General features: G+C 28.4%; 1 protein-coding gene across 2 annotated transcripts in view; it reads right to left on the bottom strand.

The window, feature by feature from the left end:
- LOC101241494 (otoferlin) overlaps positions 1–21426 on the bottom strand; it is a 140657-nt gene that overhangs the window by 17991 nt on the left and 101240 nt on the right. For both annotated transcript variants that reach the window (XM_065811278.1, XM_065811279.1), the window contains exons 33-38: positions 20825–20950; positions 10154–10345; positions 9581–9737; positions 9281–9360; positions 8033–8203; positions 553–687 (exon numbers count right to left, since the gene is read on the bottom strand). In XM_065811278.1, coding sequence (XP_065667350.1) covers positions 553–687; positions 8033–8203; positions 9281–9360; positions 9581–9737; positions 10154–10345; positions 20825–20950 — 861 coding nt within the window. The remainder of the gene's footprint in view (positions 1–552; positions 688–8032; positions 8204–9280; positions 9361–9580; positions 9738–10153; positions 10346–20824; positions 20951–21426) is intronic.

Here is a 21426-nt window from a genome sequence, read left to right as displayed (position 1 = left end):
TTTTAAATTAATCTGTAAAAACAATTTTAAATTAAATATCTTTAAGGTTCTTAAGAACATTATTTTTTTACTTTTCAGTCCACAGATATAAACATAGTTTGATAAAGTTTTTGTTAAGTTTATATTTTCTACTATTAGTCTTAATGAATTATTATTTTGAAAACTTTATTGACTTTATCAAACTACAGAATGAAAAAGATATAGAAATTCAGAAATTCTTTAGACAAACATAAACTTAAAGCTTATTTTGATTTTTGTGAAATGGTACATTGTTTTGCCATTAAAAAATGTTAAATGCTTGGAAAGTTCAGCTCTATTAACTTAAAAGAAAATTAAAATTTTTTTTTTAAACAAACAGATATAAAGCTGGAAAAAAAATTGAAAAAAGTTACTATTAGTTTAAACAAAAAAATTGAAAAAATTATCTTTTATATCCTTACTTTACGTATAATAAAAATAAAATTATAAAAAAAAGTTTATTAAAAAAATTAAAAATAAAATAAAAGTAACAACACAAGTGCATACAAACACTTTATTCAAAAAATAACTCACTTTAAATTTTCCAGAAAATCTTTTTAATTCATCATCTTCATCCTCAGTTTTCTTACCACGCAAAAGGTTAAAGCAAGCAAGAAAATCATTAAAACCACTAAAGCCTTCAACATTTTCCAGCTCATCTAAATAGATCTAAAAATCAAGAAAAAGTAAATAGTTGTCATAACACATATATAATTCAAACCATGATTATCAACATTACTACTGTGATCATCATAATTATTATGATCAAAATTATAGTTGTCCCCCTCATCCTCCTCCTCTTCCTTATCATCATCATTATCATTCACATTTTCTTAAACTTAATTATTCAATTTGTGTTCAAAAGAAAATTTGCTATAAAGAAACATTTTTTTTTTTCAACATCTTTGCTTCCAACAAGGCTGCAAGCAACCACTATTAGAGTTGGAAGTTACTGGAATAGTAAAATTAAAAGAGTGAAATTATTTCAAAACAGGCAAAATTATTCACAGAATTTTTAAAAAAAATTAAATACCAAAGTAAATTAAAAATTTAATGTTTAGTGTTCAAAATTTAATTTTCAAAATAAAAACTAAATGTTTAGTAGAATGATCTAATATAGAGAAAGAATAGGTCATTCTACTGTCAAAACAATTTTACCAAATAATCTTTGGATAAAAGATACTTAAAGGAATCCTCAAGTGCCACAGCAAGTTATGTTCAAATTAAAGAAAATGCTTTAAAAAAAGGTTTGGACTAAATTTTTTTGATTAAAACTAAATAATAAATGCATATCAATAAAACTAAAATTGGCGCTTTTTAGTCAAAACTTACTTTTTCCACTTTTCCTTAGTTCTCAGAGTCTTTATAATATACCTTAATCTGCAGACTGGATAGTTTATTTCATGCGCATTTAATTCATAATAGTTTCAGCATATGACATCAAGATTGTCAATGTAAGAATATATTATATCAAATTTATTTTGTAAAACTTGAATTATTTGCTTTAATCTACTTAAAGCTTTCAAAGTGACAAAATTGTAATTATTATGGGTGAATATAGAAAAAAGTTTATTAATGTACAATTTCTACATTGATAAGAACTTTTTTGTTTTAATTTTTAATTGATATTTGTACCCTATTTAAATCAGTCTGCATATGTACACTCAACTGCAATTACCAAAATAAACTATATATAACAACAATACAATGTAATACTATATTAATTAAAAAACATAAAACTACTTTGAATAAAACATTTAAAATTAAATAAAATAGTTTCCAACAAAGGATTTAAGCCTGCTACTTAGACAGCCAGCCCTCAAAATTAAAGCAATAGAACATTCACTACACTAATGTAAAAATGATAGAAAAAATTAATTTAACTATATTTCATACGATTAACAAATAATGCTCATTTTAAAAAAACAAAGCAAATCTATAAATTTATATATTTTTATAAAACCTTTTTCTTGTTCTTTTATAAAATATTTATCTTTTTTACAATATTTGTCATATAGAGAAAACACTTTTTGAAGTATTTTTCTACAAAAATTATATTTGTGAGTTATAGAGTTATAAAAGTTATTAAGTAAAAAAACTATTAAAAATCCTACAGACTTTCAAAACTGCACTTTTTTTTTTAAATCTTCGCTTCCAACAAGGTTGCAAGCAACCACTATTAGAGTTGGAAGTTACTGAAAGAGAAAAGATGAGGTTTATAGAGCAAGATAACAATCGACAGACAACTTAAAAGATTGCAAATTATATAAATCAGGAAAGCAAGATGAAGGAAGCAAATTCCAAAGAATTGATGTTTGAGAAAAACAACTAAACGAATAAGAGTTTTCAAAAGCACTTAGGAACAGTCAAAGGAAAAGGATGAGACTTAATTGAATGTTGAGTAACACAAGAATTAATTATAGTAGATGGCACAAGAGACGCTAATTTTTTAGAGCAGTGCCCATTATAGTATTTGTAGAAAAGAGAAAGAGAAGCAACATTACAATGTTGTAATAATGTTTGGAGGTTGGCCACAAGAGCAGATCCAACTATGTTTACGATGTGTTTTTGCACCTTGTCTAAGAAAGGGCATCATTGGAAGATCCAGCCCAGGTATGGCAACAGTATTCCATACAAGAATGAATTTGAGATTTATAGAGATAAAGAATAGAATCACGAGTAAGAAAGTGTCAAGCACGATAAAGAGATGCAACCTTAGCAGATGATAATTTTGCAATGGATTTGATATATGGTTTCCGAGAAAGATCAGAAGCAAGAGTTAATCCAAGAAGATGAAGGATAGATGATTCATCAAGTACATTACCATTCATAAATAAAGAAAGATCTAAAATATTGCGATAACAATATAAAACCAAAAGAGTCTTTTCAAATAATATTTATTAATAAAATAAATAAATTTATATATTATTATAAAATTTGAAAATTTTATATATTATTGAAACTTTTTTCTTTAAATCTATAATACATTTTATTAAGCCATAATTTAGTTAAAAGTTTTTAGCTCAAATAATAATAATAAAAAAAATATAAATATTTTAGAAAATTAAGATTCAAGCCAAATTTCAAATTTTTTGAAAAAAAGATTTATTGCTTGTTTACTTGAAATATTTGATAATTTTTTAATAAATATTTTATATTATACTTTCTTACTATATCTTATACTGATTTAAAATATTTAAAATACTTAATTGCAAGTTAAAATTGAAATTTTACACATTACAATGGTTTTATGATATTTCAAATAAAATCTTGTAACAAAAAAACACTTACAAATTTGCAATTTAAATATTAAATTTTTTTTTTCATTTTGTCAACTGTTTTAAAAGTTGTTTTTTATTATTTTTTTTTATTATACTGTAAACAGTTATTACTTTTGTTTATTTTTATAAAATATTAATTTAGTTATTTGTTTTGATCCTTTTTTTATTTTCATGTAATTTAAATTCCATTATTTATAAAATTTTTAGTTGAGTGTAATAAAAGAGTTGTTTTCTTTTTCACAAAAGAAAAACCCTCTTGAGAACAAACAGCTATTTATTATTGCAAGAAATCGATGTAAAAAGGTGCTAAGCTCCATTATTCTCAGTTCACTAAATCTCGTATCTTATCTCAGAAGTCAAGCACTAGAGACTTTTGGAAAATCTTCAACAGCACCATTAACAAAGATAGATCTAACATTCCATCTCTCATTCATGGGACTGATCTTATTGCCTCATCCAAAGATAAGGCAGAACTATTTGCAAAGAACATTTTTTATAATTTAACTCTTAAAAAACCTTATGGCCCTTCTTTTCTTTTCATTCCAGTTAAACATATTAACCTATTGTTAGATATTAAAATCACTCCAGCTTCCATTGCTCAAGTCATATCTCAACTAAACTTTTACTGCTTTTGGCCAGACAACATCTCTGCCATAGTTTCACAAAATTAATAAAATACTGTCAAACAATCAATACGGTTTTCAATTCTCTCGCTCAACGACTTACTTGCTAACTGCTGTAACTGAAAGATTTTATTATACATTAGATGGAGGCGGTGAGGCAAGGGCTAATGCTCTTGACATATCTAAACCTTTCAACAAAGTTTGGCATGCTGGTCTTCACCATAAGTTTGCTTTATATAGTGTATCTGGGAAAGCTTTTGAGATTATCAAATGATTTCTTTCAAACTTTTTAAACTCATCCTTAATGGCTAATACTTCTCTTCATTTCTAGTAACTTCTGGGGTAATTTAAGGTTCTATCCTTGGTCCTTGTTTTTTATCAACATTAATAATCTTCCTGACAACCTTACAAATAAATTGGCTCTATTTGCTGATGACTCAAATTTATATTTTTGTCTTGACAAAAAGTCTTTGCTTTTCGATCGCTTAGAATAGACAGTCCAGTTAGGAGTGAATAAGAATGAAAAAACTATTTTTTCTGATATTCTTTTTTCCTTGCTAAATAAGCAATTAAAGTAAATAGAATCAGCTCTTTGTTTGATTTTCTAATCACTCAGACTTTTAGACCTTAAAATATTTCTTGGAACTTATATGAGACCTTTCACATTATTAAGACATTTTAGTGCTTAGTTGAATCTTTATTTTCTTGCTTAAATGCAACATTTTTCATTCCTAATATTATAACGTAGCCTTATATAATTCTATGTATACACACAAACATACATTTTTTTTTTAAACATCTTTGCTTCCAACAAGGCTGCAAGCAGCCACTAATTAAAGTTGGAAGTTACTGAAAGAAAAAAGATAAAGATTGTAGAGCAAGATAACGATTGACGGACAACTTAAAGGATTGCAAATTATATGAATTAGGAAAGCAAGATGAAGGAAGCGAATTCCAAAGAGCTGATGTTTGAGGAAAAAAAAACTAAACGAATAAGCGTTTTCGGAGCACTTAGGAACAGTAACAGAAAGAAGGTGACACTTAATTGAATGACGAGTAATACGAGAATGAATTTTAGTAGATGGCACAAGAGACGCTAGCTCTTTAGAGCAGTGCCCATTATAGTATTTGTAGAAAAGAGAAAGAGAAGCAACATTACGACAATGTGACAATGGTTGGAGGTTGGCTGCAAGAGCAGGTCCAACTATGTTTACAATGCGCTTTTGCACCTTGTCTAAAAAAATAAGGGCATCATTGGAAGAACCGCCCCAGATATGGCAATAATATTCCATACAAGGTCGGATTTGAGATTTATAGAAATAGAGAATAGAATCCAAAGTAAGAAGGCGACGAGCTCGATAAAGAGATGCAACCTTAGCAGATGCTAATTTTGCAACTGATTTGATATATTGTTTCCAAGAAAGATTGGAAGTAAGAGTTAATCCTAGAAGATGAAGAGTAGATTTCTCATCGAGTACATCACCGTTCATAAATATAGGAAGATCTAAATTATTGCGATAATGATTGGCTGAAAAAATTGAGTTTTATCTGAATTAAAGTTCACCAGCCACTGTGAGCCCCATGCTGTAGAAGAAGTGAGATCCTTATCAAGCTCAAATGCCCCCTCCAAGCAATCAGAGGGTGATAGTTTCTTATCATGACAAGAATAAATGGTAGTATCATCAGCAAACAATGCCACCTTTGATGCGAGAATATCTGGAAGATCGTTAATGTAAATTAAAAAGAGTATAGGGCAAAGAATAGAATAATCTTAGAAGGATTCAATAATCTTAAAGATGTTGCCGGATACACCATAAGAAGAAAGCTTATGGAGAAGACCAGCATGCCAAACTTTATCAAAAGCTTTTGAAATATCAAGAGCGATGGCCTTAACCTCTCCACCTTTATCTAACGCACGATAAAACCTATCAGTTATTACTGTTAGCAAATCAGCTGTAGAACAAGAAGATCAAAATCCATATTGATGGTCAGAAAGTAAGTTATTAGATTCAAGATGAGAAATTAAGTGTTTATTAATTAAAGACTCAAAAACATTGCTTATGATAGGAAGAAGACTAATGGGCTGGTAGTTAGACGAATCAGATCGCTTTCCAGAATTTTTGAAGATAGGGATAACAGATGTCGCTTTCCAGCAGGCTGGATAACCAGACTCTGATAAGCACTTGTTGAATAGTTTAGAGAGTATAGATGAAAGCTCTGGAGAACACTTCTGCAAGACTATAACAGGTACGCTGTCCGGGCCACAAGCTGTAGAAGAGTCTAGGCAGGAAATCACTTTAGATACAGAAGCTGCAGTGATATGAATGTGAAGCAATGGATCAACCTGTTTGTTGGCAATATCAGGTAGAATGCAACTAGTGGAATCAAGAGATGATATTGATGAAAAGTTTTTAGCAAACAATTCAGCTTTGTCTTTAGGTGAAGTGACAAAGTCTGAACCATACAAGAGAGGTGGAATTAAAGATTTGCCCTTATCATTAATACTATTATAGATTCTCCAGAAGTCACGAGAGCCTAATTTTTGAGATGAGATACGAGATTTCATGACCTGAGAATAGCGGGTTTTGGCATTAGACAAAACTTTTTTACAATTATTTCTAGCAGTAATAAACAGACGTCTGTTTTCTGGAGAATTGTTTTGCTGATAAATATGGAAGTAACGGTTTCGATTGGCAATCGCAGCAGCACAGTGTGAGGAAAACCATGGAGGAGAGTGAGGCTTGACCTGGAACCGTCGAGAGGGAACAAAAGATTCCATGCCAGCTTGAATCCACGAAGTTATGTAAGAAGCACATATGTCAACAGGAAGACAAAAGATTTCTACCCAAAGGCAATCACAAAGAAAATCACGGAAAGAATCTCAGTCAGCTTTACTGTAGTTGTAAGAGGTTCGATAATAGGGGGATTCAGGTGATGAAGAAGAATGAGATATTAGTTTTAGAGAGAGCAATTAAAGGAAGATAACCATCAACACTAAGATCACAAGATGAGACGGCTAAACTCAAATTAGTCTCACAAAGAGCAAGTAGGTCTGGTGAACTTAGCAAGAGATAAGACTCAACAGAAGAAAAGTTACTTCGAAGACCACGAATATTAGTGAATGATAGGTTTAGAGAACTTGGTGATGATGATGGTTTTTTGTGTTTTATAGTTTTTGTGACTTTATTTATTTTTAAATTAGATTGAAGAACTTGACTCAAAGCATAGATAGTACTCAGAACACTGTTTAATAGCCCATCCAATTGCCTTACTACTAGTAATAAACCCTAAGCCGTAACAAAGGGCTCCAAATGTGGCCTCCGCAATGCACACCAAAAGTACAAACAGGGACACCATCCATGTACAACATGGCACTGTTAATACTTTGATATTTTCCAGCTGTTGATGGAATCAGCCTCTCTGAGAGCTACCACAGAGTTCGGGAAACCTGACTACCAGCCGGCCTCAGAACCATAAAACTGAGTTTTAGAGCTGTACCCTCATAAGGAGATAATAGAATGAGTTGCCTAGTCATAAAAACAGAGACACAAGCAAAACCTATGCATTGAGTCAAGAAGATCCAGCATTGAACATCATAAACTGGAAACAATGTATTAAAAATACATCTGCGCCAGCCTAATAGATGAAGAAGGGGTGCGAGGCTTGTCAACAGATAGAATCTGTTTACCCCTTAAGTCTTTGCCTAGGAGGCCTTCTACAAGACAGTAGCCGGGTGCATTTAACATCTGCCCAAGATGAGTATTTTTATCGAGACACCATCTCTAGCCTTTACTCAACCAAGAGCCCCAAGGCAGGGGGTGTTTTAAGTCGGAGTTAGCATCTCCTAGCCTTTGCCTAAAAAGGCGTATCCTACAAGGCTACATGTTGGGTTACATGTTACCAGTAGCAGGATAACCTGATCTGTCTTTAAATATATAAACATACAACCTAAACATACAAACAAATGTTTATATGTGTATATAACTATATATTTATTAAAATAAATGATACAATCACTTGTTAAATTTATTTTATTAACATAAATAAGGATTTAAACTAATTTAATTTTAAATTCTAAAAAAATTATAAATTTAGCATTTTGTATATTACCTTTAAACGAGGAATATTGCTCACTTTCTTTTCTTCTTTAATTACATCTTTTTTCTTTTTACTTGGTACTGCTTCTTCTTCTTCCATGTCTCTTTGTGTTTCATAAAATCTTGTCCACCAATCATAAATTTCAATGGCAACTTCTTCTTCTTTTTTCTTTTTTTGAACAATCTATTCAGACAAAAGTATATTTTTGACTAGTTATAATATTAAGACTTTGGAGAGCAATATTTTAAAAAGCAAAAGTAGAAAGGAAACTAATCTTCTTAGTTCTGTCACTAAACTACTAAATACTTAGGCAAAATGTAGCAATTAAGCTGTCATCTTAACAGTTAAGCATAACAACCTAAAATCTTGAATCATAACCTAAAACCCTTGATTATAATCTAAGATGATAATCACAAGAATAATGAGTAATCTTCAATTTTAGAATAATGAGTAATCTTCATGGTAAAGTCCATTATGATTATTTCAAAAAACATTTTTGTCATTGAACTTTTTAAAAGTATTCAAGATATTTAAGTCTGAAATAAAAAATATTCTATTTATATTGACTTAAAAATAGCAAACCACCTTACAAATGTTGATACAGCACATAACTAAGAGCAATAATCTTTTCATATGATTTAAATCAATAATCATGGTGGAGTTTAAAATGATTTGATTTACCATGAAGATTTTACAAATTACTAACTATTCTAAAAACTAATTTGATTATGTGCTTCATACTCACATTATGTTTACTCATATCACATTATATGTTTACTCACATTAAATGTTTACTCATGTCACAATACATGTTTATCCATATCACATTACATGTTTACCCATAACACACTATATGTTTACTCACATTATATGTTTACCCATACCACATTAAATATTTACTCATATCACATTATATGTTTACTCATACCACATTATATATTTACATATTACATTACATATTTACCCATATCACATTATGTGTTTACCCATATCACATTATATGTTTATTCATATCACATTATATGTTTACCCATATCACATTATATGTTTACTCATATCACATATATAAAACTAGTTAAATTAATTCAAAAAAACAAATATAAAAATTTTATTTCTAAAAACAAGATTTTAAATTACTGGCATTTACGTCTGAAACAAAAACTCTTTGTGTTTAGGAATGAAAAATCAAAAGAACACAATTGTCTTTGAGATTTAAAGAATGCTTAGTAGATTTTAAAACTTAAAAAAAAACCAACTTACATCTTGAGTAGTAGTTTCTGTAGTAACTTCTGTTGTAACTTCTGTTGATATTTCTGCTTCAACTTTTTTATCATCATTTTCTAAAACGTAGTTATTTACTAAATATAAAATTTTATTTTAAAAAATATGTAAAATAATAGTACAAAAAAAATTCCTAACCAACAAAAATAAAAAAAAGTTAAAAATGTTTTACTAAAAATAATCACATTAAGTACAAAGAAATACATGTACACATCATGTACAGAAAAATATGCAATATGTTAAAAATACGTTATTAAACTTGATAAAAGAAAAAAAAACCTTGAACTAGTCTTCGTGTGTACATTGAAGGATCCATAAAAAATTTGTGCAAAGAATTTATAACATGGGTGCCACATAAAACTTGACGCCCAAAAGCACGACAATCATTAACATGAATTGTCAAAGGTGGAAGATATTTTTCAGCTTCTGGTAGCCACTAAACATTCAATATAAATATACTTTACTTCCCCGAAGAGCAAAACAAAATAGAGAGATTAGAAAAAAAAAGCTAAAATATAACAAAAAATATAACAAAAATTAAAATATAACATAAAAACTTAAATACAACATAAAAAACAAAATATAGCATAAAAATTAAGATATAACATAAAAATTAAAATATAACAAACATTTGAAAAGTAGAGTAAGACACTAATTTTTTTCTCACTCAATTAATCCTAAATTTTTTTGTTTTTACAAATGATTAAATAATAAGAATATTCTTGTATATGGAAATAAGGAAATAAAATAAGGAGATAATAGAGTAAATGTTAGAAGTTTATTTAATGCTAGCACCAATTGTAGGAGCTAACGTAAAATACAGTAAAATTTTAAAATTCAACAAAAACTGACCACATCAAAAATATCAACACAGTCATGAAAATTAGGATTCCTGGCTGCACTCTTTATAATCACTGACTTCAGCACATCATCTTCTTCACCATTTGTTTTAATAATTTTGTAACAACAGTCCAATTCAACCTGAGGACTGTTTACTGACATAAACTGAGCTTTCTTTAAATCGCGAACACCCCAAAAAAGAACCTAATATAAATGATAAAACTATAAGTAATTGAGTTATATATATATATACACACACACACACACACATATATATATATATATATATAAATATATATATATATATATATATATATATATATATATATATATATATATATATATATATATATATATATATATATATATATATATACACACACACACACACACACATATATATATATATACACACACACACACACAATTAATTGAGTACATATATATATATATATATATATATATAAACAGAATAAAAATAAAAAAAAGATTTAGCTCAGCTTTTAAGCCAGCATTGCTGACCCTAATTTTAAGGGTTGTATATATATATATTAGGGCTGTTCATGTGAACACAGGAAAAAAAATTTTTTCTCGGATTTGAATGCATAGTTGTTTATTTTGTGCCATTTGACATAGTAATTGACTGTGAAAAAAATCTTTCCAATCAGATAATGTTTAGGGGGTGCTCAATGACCATAAAGTTTTACGAAAAACGTCAAAAACGTGTAAAAAGTTCCAAAGTTCCAAAAATTTCTAGAACCTGGTTAGTTAGATTTTTTCCACTGAAATATTGTCTGATTGCGTGCTATATAGATTAATTAAAGTGCAGCAGATTAACTGTCATCAGGGCACCAGACTAAAAAATGTCTGCTAGTGTTTAAAACAACTGTGTTTATATCATTTTGTTAAAATTTGTATTCATAATTTTAATACTATTATTTAACTCAATTTAGAATTTGTTCAAACAGAATAAAAAGGTTTACAAGTATAAATATTATTTTTATTTGGAATTTCAGTTTGACAACAAATGTATTAATATTTTGATAGTACCTAACCTTAGTAACCTATTACAGAAAACTAGCATGGTAGTCTGGTAGTGTATTGTTTGTTATTAAGTGCAGATAATAATAATTTCTAATTTGAAAATATTTATTTAATTTCTTTAGTAATAATTATTATAATATATTGTTGCAGCTGCATAAACCAACAACTGAATGATAAGTTTGTATAATATGGTATTGAGTTTTGATTTTCTCATAATATTTCAGTTATCATTGAAATGGCAGCATCATCTCGTGTTGCTATCTCTACACGACTTCAAACCAAAATCTTTTTAATTGGACAACCAGAGCCAAATCTTCCAGATAAAGTTCTTCCCTTAACATCTGATGTTTTAAAAACATTTTTTTATCATCTTAATTCAACCAAAAAGTCAGTGCCTGAAAGTCTTAAAACAACTGTTGATGAACTGATTATTATTTGGAATAAAGCCCGTATTCCTACAGCATTTCATCCGAATGTAGTCTTAAAGTTGAAAACTTTAGTCCAGGAATTTAAATTAATAAAAAAAAATAAATCCAGATTGTCAGATTCTCAGAAATCGAGAGAGAAATCATTTACAGACACCATTGGCCTACTTTTTGACATTGCCCACAAGGATGCTGAAACCATGATCAGAATTGAAGAAGATAAAGAATTTTTATTGGATCAGAGATGTCAGAGAAAAATGGTGATGTTTGGAGAGGACAAAGAACTTTCAAAATTAGAAGAAAGAAATGAAGCAAGGAAACAAGCAGAGAGAGAACGAAAGCTAAAAGAAGAGCAAAGACAATCTGGTGCGAGTGCAATAGTTCCTGTTATTGAACCTTTACATGACGAAAGTTATAGTGATGACAACGATAACGATGCTGTTGATATTGACAAAATGGTTGATAGAGATTTTGAGATAGAAATCCCTGTTTATTACAGACAACAAGTCAGTAAAGCAAGTTCTTCAGGGTCAGCTGAATCAAGTTTAGCAAGTACTCCAAAACGACAATGTATCTTAGATACAATTCTTGACTCGCCTGATGTTTCATCAACATTAGACAGAATTAATCTATCTGACACAAAATTTACTATACTAGCAGCAGCAATTGCAAGGGCTGGTGGACAGAACCTCGATGATGGATCATTGTCACATTCTACAGTCCGTAGAAAACGAACCTATCATCGATCAAATATTGAAGCCACTGTTCGAACTGAATTCTGCGATTTGGACAAACCACCATTAATCGCCCACTGGGATGGCAAACTGATGATAGATCGTACAAATTCTGCAGCCCCTAAAGCAAATGTTGACCGGCTATCTGTAGGTGTGACAGGTCACAATGTTGACAAAATACTTGGAATAGCAAAACTATCAGCTGGAACTGGAGAAGCCCAAGCAAAAGCAGTTATTCATCTGCTTAATTTCTGGGACATAATTGGTGATGTTATTGGAATGAGTTTTGATACTACAGCCTCTAACACTGGCTCCAAAAATGGTGCATGTGTAGTTCTAGAGAAACATATAGGTAGAAATTTGTTATATTTCGCTTGCAGACACCATGTTCATGAGATCATAGTAGCAGGAGTGTTTGGATCACTATTTGGACCATCATCTGGTCCCAACATACCTCTTTTCCATAGATTTCAGCAATATTGGCCCAAAGTTAATCAAGGAAATTTTAAACCTCTGGATGACATTCGAATGAAAATACCCCTAGTGCAAGAACTACAAAATGAAGTGATTGCATTCCTCAAAGAAAACCTGCATGTTAAAATGCCAAGGGATGACTACAAAGAAATCATGGATCTCTGTCTGTTAATACTTGGAAAACTGCCTGATCAAGAAGAGAAAAATTATCATTTCAAGATCCCTGGTGCTTATCACATGGCTCGCTGGATGGCCAAGGTTATTTATTGTTTTAAGATTTATTTATTTCGTGAAGAGTTCAAGTTGACCACAAAAGAGGAAAAAAATCTCTGTGAATTTTGCTTATTTGCTAGTCTGGTTTATGTAAAATCTTGGATATCATGAAAGTAGTAAATGATGCTGCCGAACGATCTGTGGCTTTAATGTCGATGTTTAATGAATCGATTACAAGGAATGAATCTGAAATGCAGAGGTTAATTCAGGTGGTTGAGGATCACAGAAAGCGAGTGCCAGATGCCAGAAAGTGTACTCTGAAGAGTTATAGTCCTCGCTAGCATTAACATTGCACGAACTATAACATTACGATAATTAAATGTTAATTGCTCATATGTTTTTTTGTTTATAATTCGTATTTTAATCAATGACAAAGAGTCAAAAATCCTAGTGTTTTATTTTGGAAAAATTCTGATATAACAAAAACCGCAGAACTTTAGTCGTATTGCAGTATTTTATTTCATTAATTTCTCTGCTAATAAACCAGTCTAAAGTGGATGTGGATTGTAATTTGTATTCAAAATTTAATATTTAGAGATAATTAAAACTGATCAAATCTGAAAAATCTAATTAACCGGGTTTTAGAAATTTGTGGAACTTTGTTACTTTTTCCATGTTTTTCACATTTTTCGTAAAACTTTATGGTCATTGAGCTCCCCCTAAACATTATCTGATTGGAAAGATTTTTTGCACAGTTAATTACTATGTCAAATGGCACAAAATAAACAACTATGCAATCAAATCTGAAAAAAAAATTTTTTTTGGACAATATATGCACTCCTTGCATGTTTTACCTATTCAAGTCACATATTTATACCCTAATATGTATAAATATGTATATGTGTAAATTATGTATCTTTTTAGCTACTTTTAATGCAGAATGTGTTTTTTTACTTATTATTATTTTATACTGTTTTTATTATTCAATTCATGGTTTTACTGACCTATTTAGAGATTGGCGCAGCAGAGTGTACATGTATCAACTGAAAAAAGTAGTACATGTAATGAGCGCAGTTGATGTATGACATCAACTGATTTGAATAGGTAAAACATGCAAGGAGTGCATATATGCCAACTGAATAGGTAAAATGTGCCAAGAGGCCTGCTACATTGACTGAGGGTTTTGACTTAAATAGGCAATTTTTTTATAATATAAAATAAAATTTTCTGGTCTTGTTTTTTATATTTTTCATGCCAATAGAAAAAAAAAAAATAATAAAGCATCATTTTTTAAATTTTTGAACATTTATTTAATTTGAAAACTTTATAATGCTCTTAAAAATTGAATTAAATTTTATAAATTCTAGACTGGACTAGACATAAGTAGACTGTGCTGCTTAGTGCTTTAATTTTCCTGTAAATTTATTTTCAAAAACATTCAACATATAACATTAAAATAACAAATAAATTTTCAAATTTATTAATATCACTCAGTTAAAGGGAAAAATGTTGTCTGCAGATTGATAAACATTATATGCAAAAAATTTTTATCAATTGATTGATAAATATGTGTAGAGTTGCATAAGTTAATATTGTTTAAAGATTGATGTGCATTAAATCTTTGTTTCTTAACTTTTACAGATAAATTTATTTTTATTTTTAGCGAATTACATTAATTCTGAGGTAATGCATTTTTAACAAAACTAATATTTAATCAAATTCATAGATTATTTTTAGCTTATTCAAGATCCTGGTTAACCTACATCAAGCAAGTTACTGCAACATCTTTTTTGTATCTATCTGATTGTCTTATGAAAAAAGTGTTGCCAAAGAATCTCAATAATTATTAAATTAACTGCATTTAATATAACAATGCTCTGGTGAAATTAACTGCATTTAATATAGGTTATAACAATGCTCTGGTGAAATTACAAAAAAATAAAAGATAGAAAGTGACTAGTTAAAACACAAGTTTTATTCATTAAAAAATATTAATAATATTTAATAGTTAAAAGGAGTTAGTGGAACATATAGTCTGGTGGATTGACTAAAAAAATCACCTCAACCTAGATTAAAATACTGTAAAGCTAAAACTATGCACAAGTAAACATAAACATGAAGGTGTACTTTTAGGACTAATTAAAAAGGATAATAATTTTTAGGGTCAATTTTTAAAAAAAAAAATATATACTTTTCATATATTGTTGGAAAGATAATTTAATACTGATTCATATTTGTATAAAAACTATGAGTTTAAAATGAAAAATTAATAAGATATGCTTGTTACTTTAACTCAACATTTTATAGATTTAATGAGTTTTACAGTACACATGGGCATTAAAACATCTGATATTACATGCTAAGTAAACCATGCATGTTGTAAAGATTTATATTTTTATTAAACAATTTAGTATTATTTATTTATTGAAACTAATAAGCTTATAAATGAAATTATAATATATACTTAGCTTTTATATTTACCTCTTTTATATTATAAATAATTAAATGTTTATAAATTATAAATAATTATACGCTTTAGTTATAGTCTACCATTTTGTACTTTACTATGTAAAAAACGTATAACAATTAAAAATTACAACTGTATTTCTATTTTATTATTAATTGTTAAGGTGCTCCAAGAAGATCTAATGCTCTTATCACAATTTTAAATAATAGTTAAAAGTTATATGATGTTTTAGTATGTTATGTTTATTCAAGGTGTACAACTAATTTTTTAAAGAAACAGTAAAAAATATTTAGTAATTTATTTTACTTATTTTGAACTTCTTTTACTCTTAAAAATTTTATTATTATTTTTTTTTTAAATTAAATTTATATCTAATGGTACATTAATCTACTAGTTATTAACATTTTAGTTTACATGATCATTATAGTTATATCTTTTTTCTGATAACGATTACTCCAAAGTCATATAGTCGGTCTTCTGCATTTTTGTAGCTGCAAATATACTAATTTATTTTTAGATGGCTCAAATTGCTGTCGAAGAAAAGTGTTCAATATGTAAAGAATTGTTTATTATTGACAAAACACTCAGTTAAAAGACATTTGTCATTGTCAAGTCGAAGGAATTAAAAACACTAATAAAGTTCAGCAAAAAAATTTCATGAGATAATGTACCAACTTAACGGAAATGATGAAAATATATATTCAATCAAACTAAAAGATCATTACAATAACCACATATTCTTTGCTGAGTTAAATGATTAAGCAGATGTGGTTTGTTTTAAAGATATAGCTTATAAAATTTTCAAAAATTTAATAAGAATCTTATCTTATTAGTAAAATAAAGAAAAAGACAAAAACAACTGATGATCTAGTTAAAGCAACAGCAAAGATTATTAAATCAGATAGAAGGAAAATCCATTATAATAAAGATGAATACCCTACTACAGACGATATAGTTAATTGCAAAGATAATCAAAAAACATGGGTTCCAAGTAGCGTAATGATATTTCTTCAACAGCTAATTTCATTTAAACTAAAACAAATAAGTATTGGACATCGTATTTTGCAAGCTTCAAGGTTTAAATCAATAATATCTCCAATTTCATTTGGAATTGGTATTGAATTAGACAAATCTTGTGGTTCTAAATGGCAAGTTAATCATCTTTCAAAATTTGGATTCTCTATCACATCGGATGAAATCCTTTGCTTCGAACAATCTTCCATTGAAGGAAATGACACCGCTAATCTACAAGAAAGGCTGCATCTGTTGCTCAGTGAGTTGCTGTTAATATAGACCACAATACTGCCACATTATCTGGAGAAGGCACATTTACGGGATAGGTATCATACCGGTTAGCTCAGTATTTGGATGCCAAAAAAGTTGTAGAAAATGTTTAAAACAAAAAAAGAAACATTAGATTTAGTTGCAGATCATGGGGTTAAGATATTACCTTATTTAATATCTAGTAAGATTGGCTTTCAGATGATTAAATTTAAACCTTATAGGGAAATGGCCGATTATTCTTCCGAGAGAATTAAATTTTGCTTTGTTATGGCAAGGTGGCTGGTTCTCCAGTTCCACAGGGAATCCGCGACCAAACTGGTTAGGTTTTATGCAAATAGTAACTAGTACAAAGATTTGTCAGCAAAAGTTATTAGTTTCGTTCCTTCCAATGATTGATCTCAATCCTTCTGATGAAATACATATTTTGCTTCACCCTTTGTTTTGTTATGGATCAGACTGAAAAATTAAACATACCAATAAATTGCATAACTTTTGACCAACCATTATGGATAAAAGTCACAGCAATCATTAAAGAAGAAAATTTAAATGCAGTAATCAGATTAGGTAGAATTCATACTATAATGAGCTACATTGGAAGCATTGGTAAACTTATAGGAGAATCTGGTTTGGAGGAGTTATTTAATGAGATATATGCAGAAAATAACATTATACATACGATGTCCGGAAAAGCTATTGCAAGGTTGCTTCAACTGCACCTTTTACCAGAAAGTGCCCTTAAAATTATACTGCTGGATATCCTTGTTAGTGACAGAGATATTAATCTTTCCTCGCTTCAACCTATTTTTGAAAAAACATTAAAAAGTACTTTAACCGAAGAGGAATTCGAAAAGTTTGTTGAAACAGAACAATTTATCACCGTTTTGAGTAAAGTAGACAATTTCATCAAATCTCTGAAATCACAATCTAGAACTGCAGAACTCTGGCTTTAATATATGGAATATGTTACAATTGCAAAAAACTTCATTATTGTACGTTTTTTTAAACTGAAAAATTTGCAAATTGGATAAGGAGACGAAATCAGTTTATATATCAAGACTTAAACTTGCATTCTCTATCAACAGGTCTTGTCTCCATCATTGGAAATAATGATTTAAATTGTGAAAAATTTGAGAAAATATGATTGATAATCCATAATTAGAAGTCTAAGTTAGACAATTTAATTATCACTGAGGCTCAAATCAGATGTCGAGTCCAAATGAAACCACTGGATGCATTGCATAATGTAATAAACCTGAAGGAAGGCAGCTCTATGCATGTTAACCCAACCATTCTGTTCACAAGACTCGCTGCAATTGCTCTAAGAGATGACAATGTTGAACACTATTTTAGGTATGAGTTGACCACCAAACCTCTTGCGTTATTTAAAAACAGATTGATGAGGAAAACAGATAAATTATCACTTCAGAAATTACATAAAGAGGCTCAAAGCGAACTAGATGAAATGAAAAGCAAAATTTGTCAGATTTGTAATTGATGGTGGAGCTTAGATACATTGAGTAAGATTGGCGATATTTGCAACTTGTACTTGACATACATCAAACACAATTATGGTGTAATAAGTGTCATGCTAGATGGATGTGAAACTTTTTTAACTAAATTAAATGAGCATGCTAAAAGACAAGAAGGAAAAAATCTCATCTGATCAATGTGCATGATGATAATGCTTTTTATTATGGTATTTAAAATTATTTACAATGGGGCACCAGTTTAAAAAATAACAAAATTATGATTCGTATGCTATTTACAATATGTTGTTAATTTACATGATCTACATTATGCACCATGAAATCAAGATATTAAATACAAAAAAAATATTCCACTAGCATTATATCCTACTGTACATCTTAAAGTGGCACTATGCGGCATTTTATAAAGTAGCTGTTAATTAAATCTATTCTGGTAGTTAAAAGTATAAAAAATAACTACAAACTAATCTTTCCATTGTAGATATCAAAAGTATTTGAAAATGACTTGCAAAGGTATAAGTGAACCTGATAAGTTATCGCCAACTGAAAAAGTAGCATACTTTCATGGGTTACGCATCCATCTTCAAGATATTGAATGGTAGTTACTTGACAAGCGTTTGAATCTTAATGTTAAAGACTGGGGATGGAAAAAAGAAAACAATGCTCTTTTCACAATAAAACTGATAACGATGTAGCACCTCAAAACCTTCTAAGTGTAATAAGATGCAACTGTAGTATGACATCAAAAAACCAATGTGGTTTGAATACTTGCAATTGTCGAAAACATGGTCTTAAGTGCGTTTCCACTTGTGGTGATTATCAAGGAGAAAGTTGTCGCAACAAAGAGTTGATTTTAATATGAATAAAACATTAGGCTTGCCACAGTTTGTTACCATTTTTTAATATGAATCCCTTCATGTTAAAAAATTCATATTAAATATAGTAAATTATGGAGCATTCCATAATTTACAATATTTAATTACATCATTTTATTTTATAGGAAACTCTAAAAAAATACGATAACAAACTATGGAAATGCAGGATAACAGTATCAATGACTTTGAATACTTTGACGACACTGATGACATTAGAAACGTATTTGAAGATATATTTGATTAATTTTTTACGCATTAGTCAACCATATTGTTTTAAATAACATTTATTTTAGATTTTATCTCATAACATGAATTTGTTATCAAAAGTACATACTAATTAAATAATAAAAACAATAAATACTGAAGAAACTAATAACTTAATGTGCTTTTTATAACTTGTTTCATAAACATAATTAATCATATTCTTTAAACAAATAGTTTTTAACCCATAGTTTTTATAAGAATATGAATTAGCATTAAATTATCTTTCCAATGATATTAGAAAAGTATATTTTTGAAAAAAAAAGTTTAATCGTAAAAACTATTACCTTTTTTTGATTAGACCCAGAAGACCACCTTCCGATGCTCCAAATGACAGGGCTTTTTTTTTGGTGACTTATTATATATTCATGTTGATTTGAACATAGTTTCAAGTTTATAGTATTTTATTCCTGGTTGTATCCAAATTCTACTGGACTAATATAGCACTCAAACTTTAAATAATAATAAGTGATCTTATTTAATTAGTCATGATTTTTTTTTTCTCTTGTTCATTTGCTTTGATGTTAATAAATTCATGAGGTTTTATTTGTGCTTCCTAATTGACTAATTAAAATTATTTATAAAAAATATTTATACTTTTAACATGATAAATAAAATTGATAATGAAACCTGTGTTAAAAGTTGTTCATATCCTTTTAGTAAATCTTTTTTGTATGCTTGCAGAACTCACCTGTGCCTCTATTTATTAGAACTTAAGAGGTCCCTTTTTCAAAGAAACCCTTATTACATTTATTACATTTGAAGACAAAATACCACCTCTATCTATCAATACAACCCCAGGTTTGTTAGATTTGAGAAATAAAATTCCAAGTACCTTTTTATTAAGACCCCAATCTTGGTTTATTAGATCAGAAAAAAAATCCCAAACCCTATTTTGTTCTTGCCCCACTTTGTATTAAGCACATGAGATTATGAGTGGCAATTATGCAAAGAGATGTTTTGAAAACTTCTTTTACCAGAAAAAGAAATTTTTAGTCTTTGCTTTTGTTTAAAAAAAAATAAAAAAAAATAAAAAACTCTTATTTAACGTTTGCCGCAATATAAAATCTTTCTCCAAACCATCTGATATTCATGATTTTTCAGCTCAAATCGCTGATCATTCTCCAAAAACTTATCAAATGTTAAAAATTTGTTGGCCATACACAATTTGGGGTAATGAATGATATCTTAATTTGTAAAACCAAAATGGGTAATTAATGATAATTTAGTTTGTAATAAATTATCATTTTTTACAGAGGGTAATAAACAACTTTAGCGGTCCTTTCTTTTGATTTTAATTTTTAACAAACTTTAATTGTTTAACTATTCAATTTTTTTAATAAAAATTTTTAAATTAGTTGATAATAGTTAGGTTTGAAAAAATACTAAAAAAGATAATATAATAAAAATGAAAGATACTTCAATCCTGTGTTTCTTCATAACTGGCCTTATCTTGTCTGGAACTTTCATGATCAATCCATTTGGAGTATCAGTTAATGGTGGATCTTCAGGAATCTCTGAAATTATATCTGGATTATCTGATATCTAAAAAAAAAATTAGCATGCATTGTAAGTAATTTATATGCATTGTAATGTAACTTTTCATAAACAATTTGTACATTAAATATAAATCATATGCATTTTCATGCTACATAATAATATGTATGTATATAAATATATAAATAAATATATATATATAAATAAATAAATATATATATATATATATATATATATATATATATATATATATATATATATATATATATATATATATATATATATATATATATATATATATATATATATATATATATATATATATATATATATATATATTTGAACATGATTTTGTACATTACAAATACATCACATGCATTTGCATCCTACTTAATAATAACTCTCTATATATACATATACATACACACATACATACATATATATATATATATATATATATATATATATATATATATATATATATATATATATATATATATATATATATATTTATACATATATAT

The sequence above is a fragment of the Hydra vulgaris genome, chromosome 12 (assembly GCF_038396675.1).
Source record: "Hydra vulgaris chromosome 12, alternate assembly HydraT2T_AEP".
NCBI classification, from domain to species: Eukaryota; Metazoa; Cnidaria; class Hydrozoa; order Anthoathecata; family Hydridae; genus Hydra; species Hydra vulgaris.
Note: the sequence above shows the minus strand (reverse complement) of the source record. Positions and strands in the feature narration are given on the sequence as shown.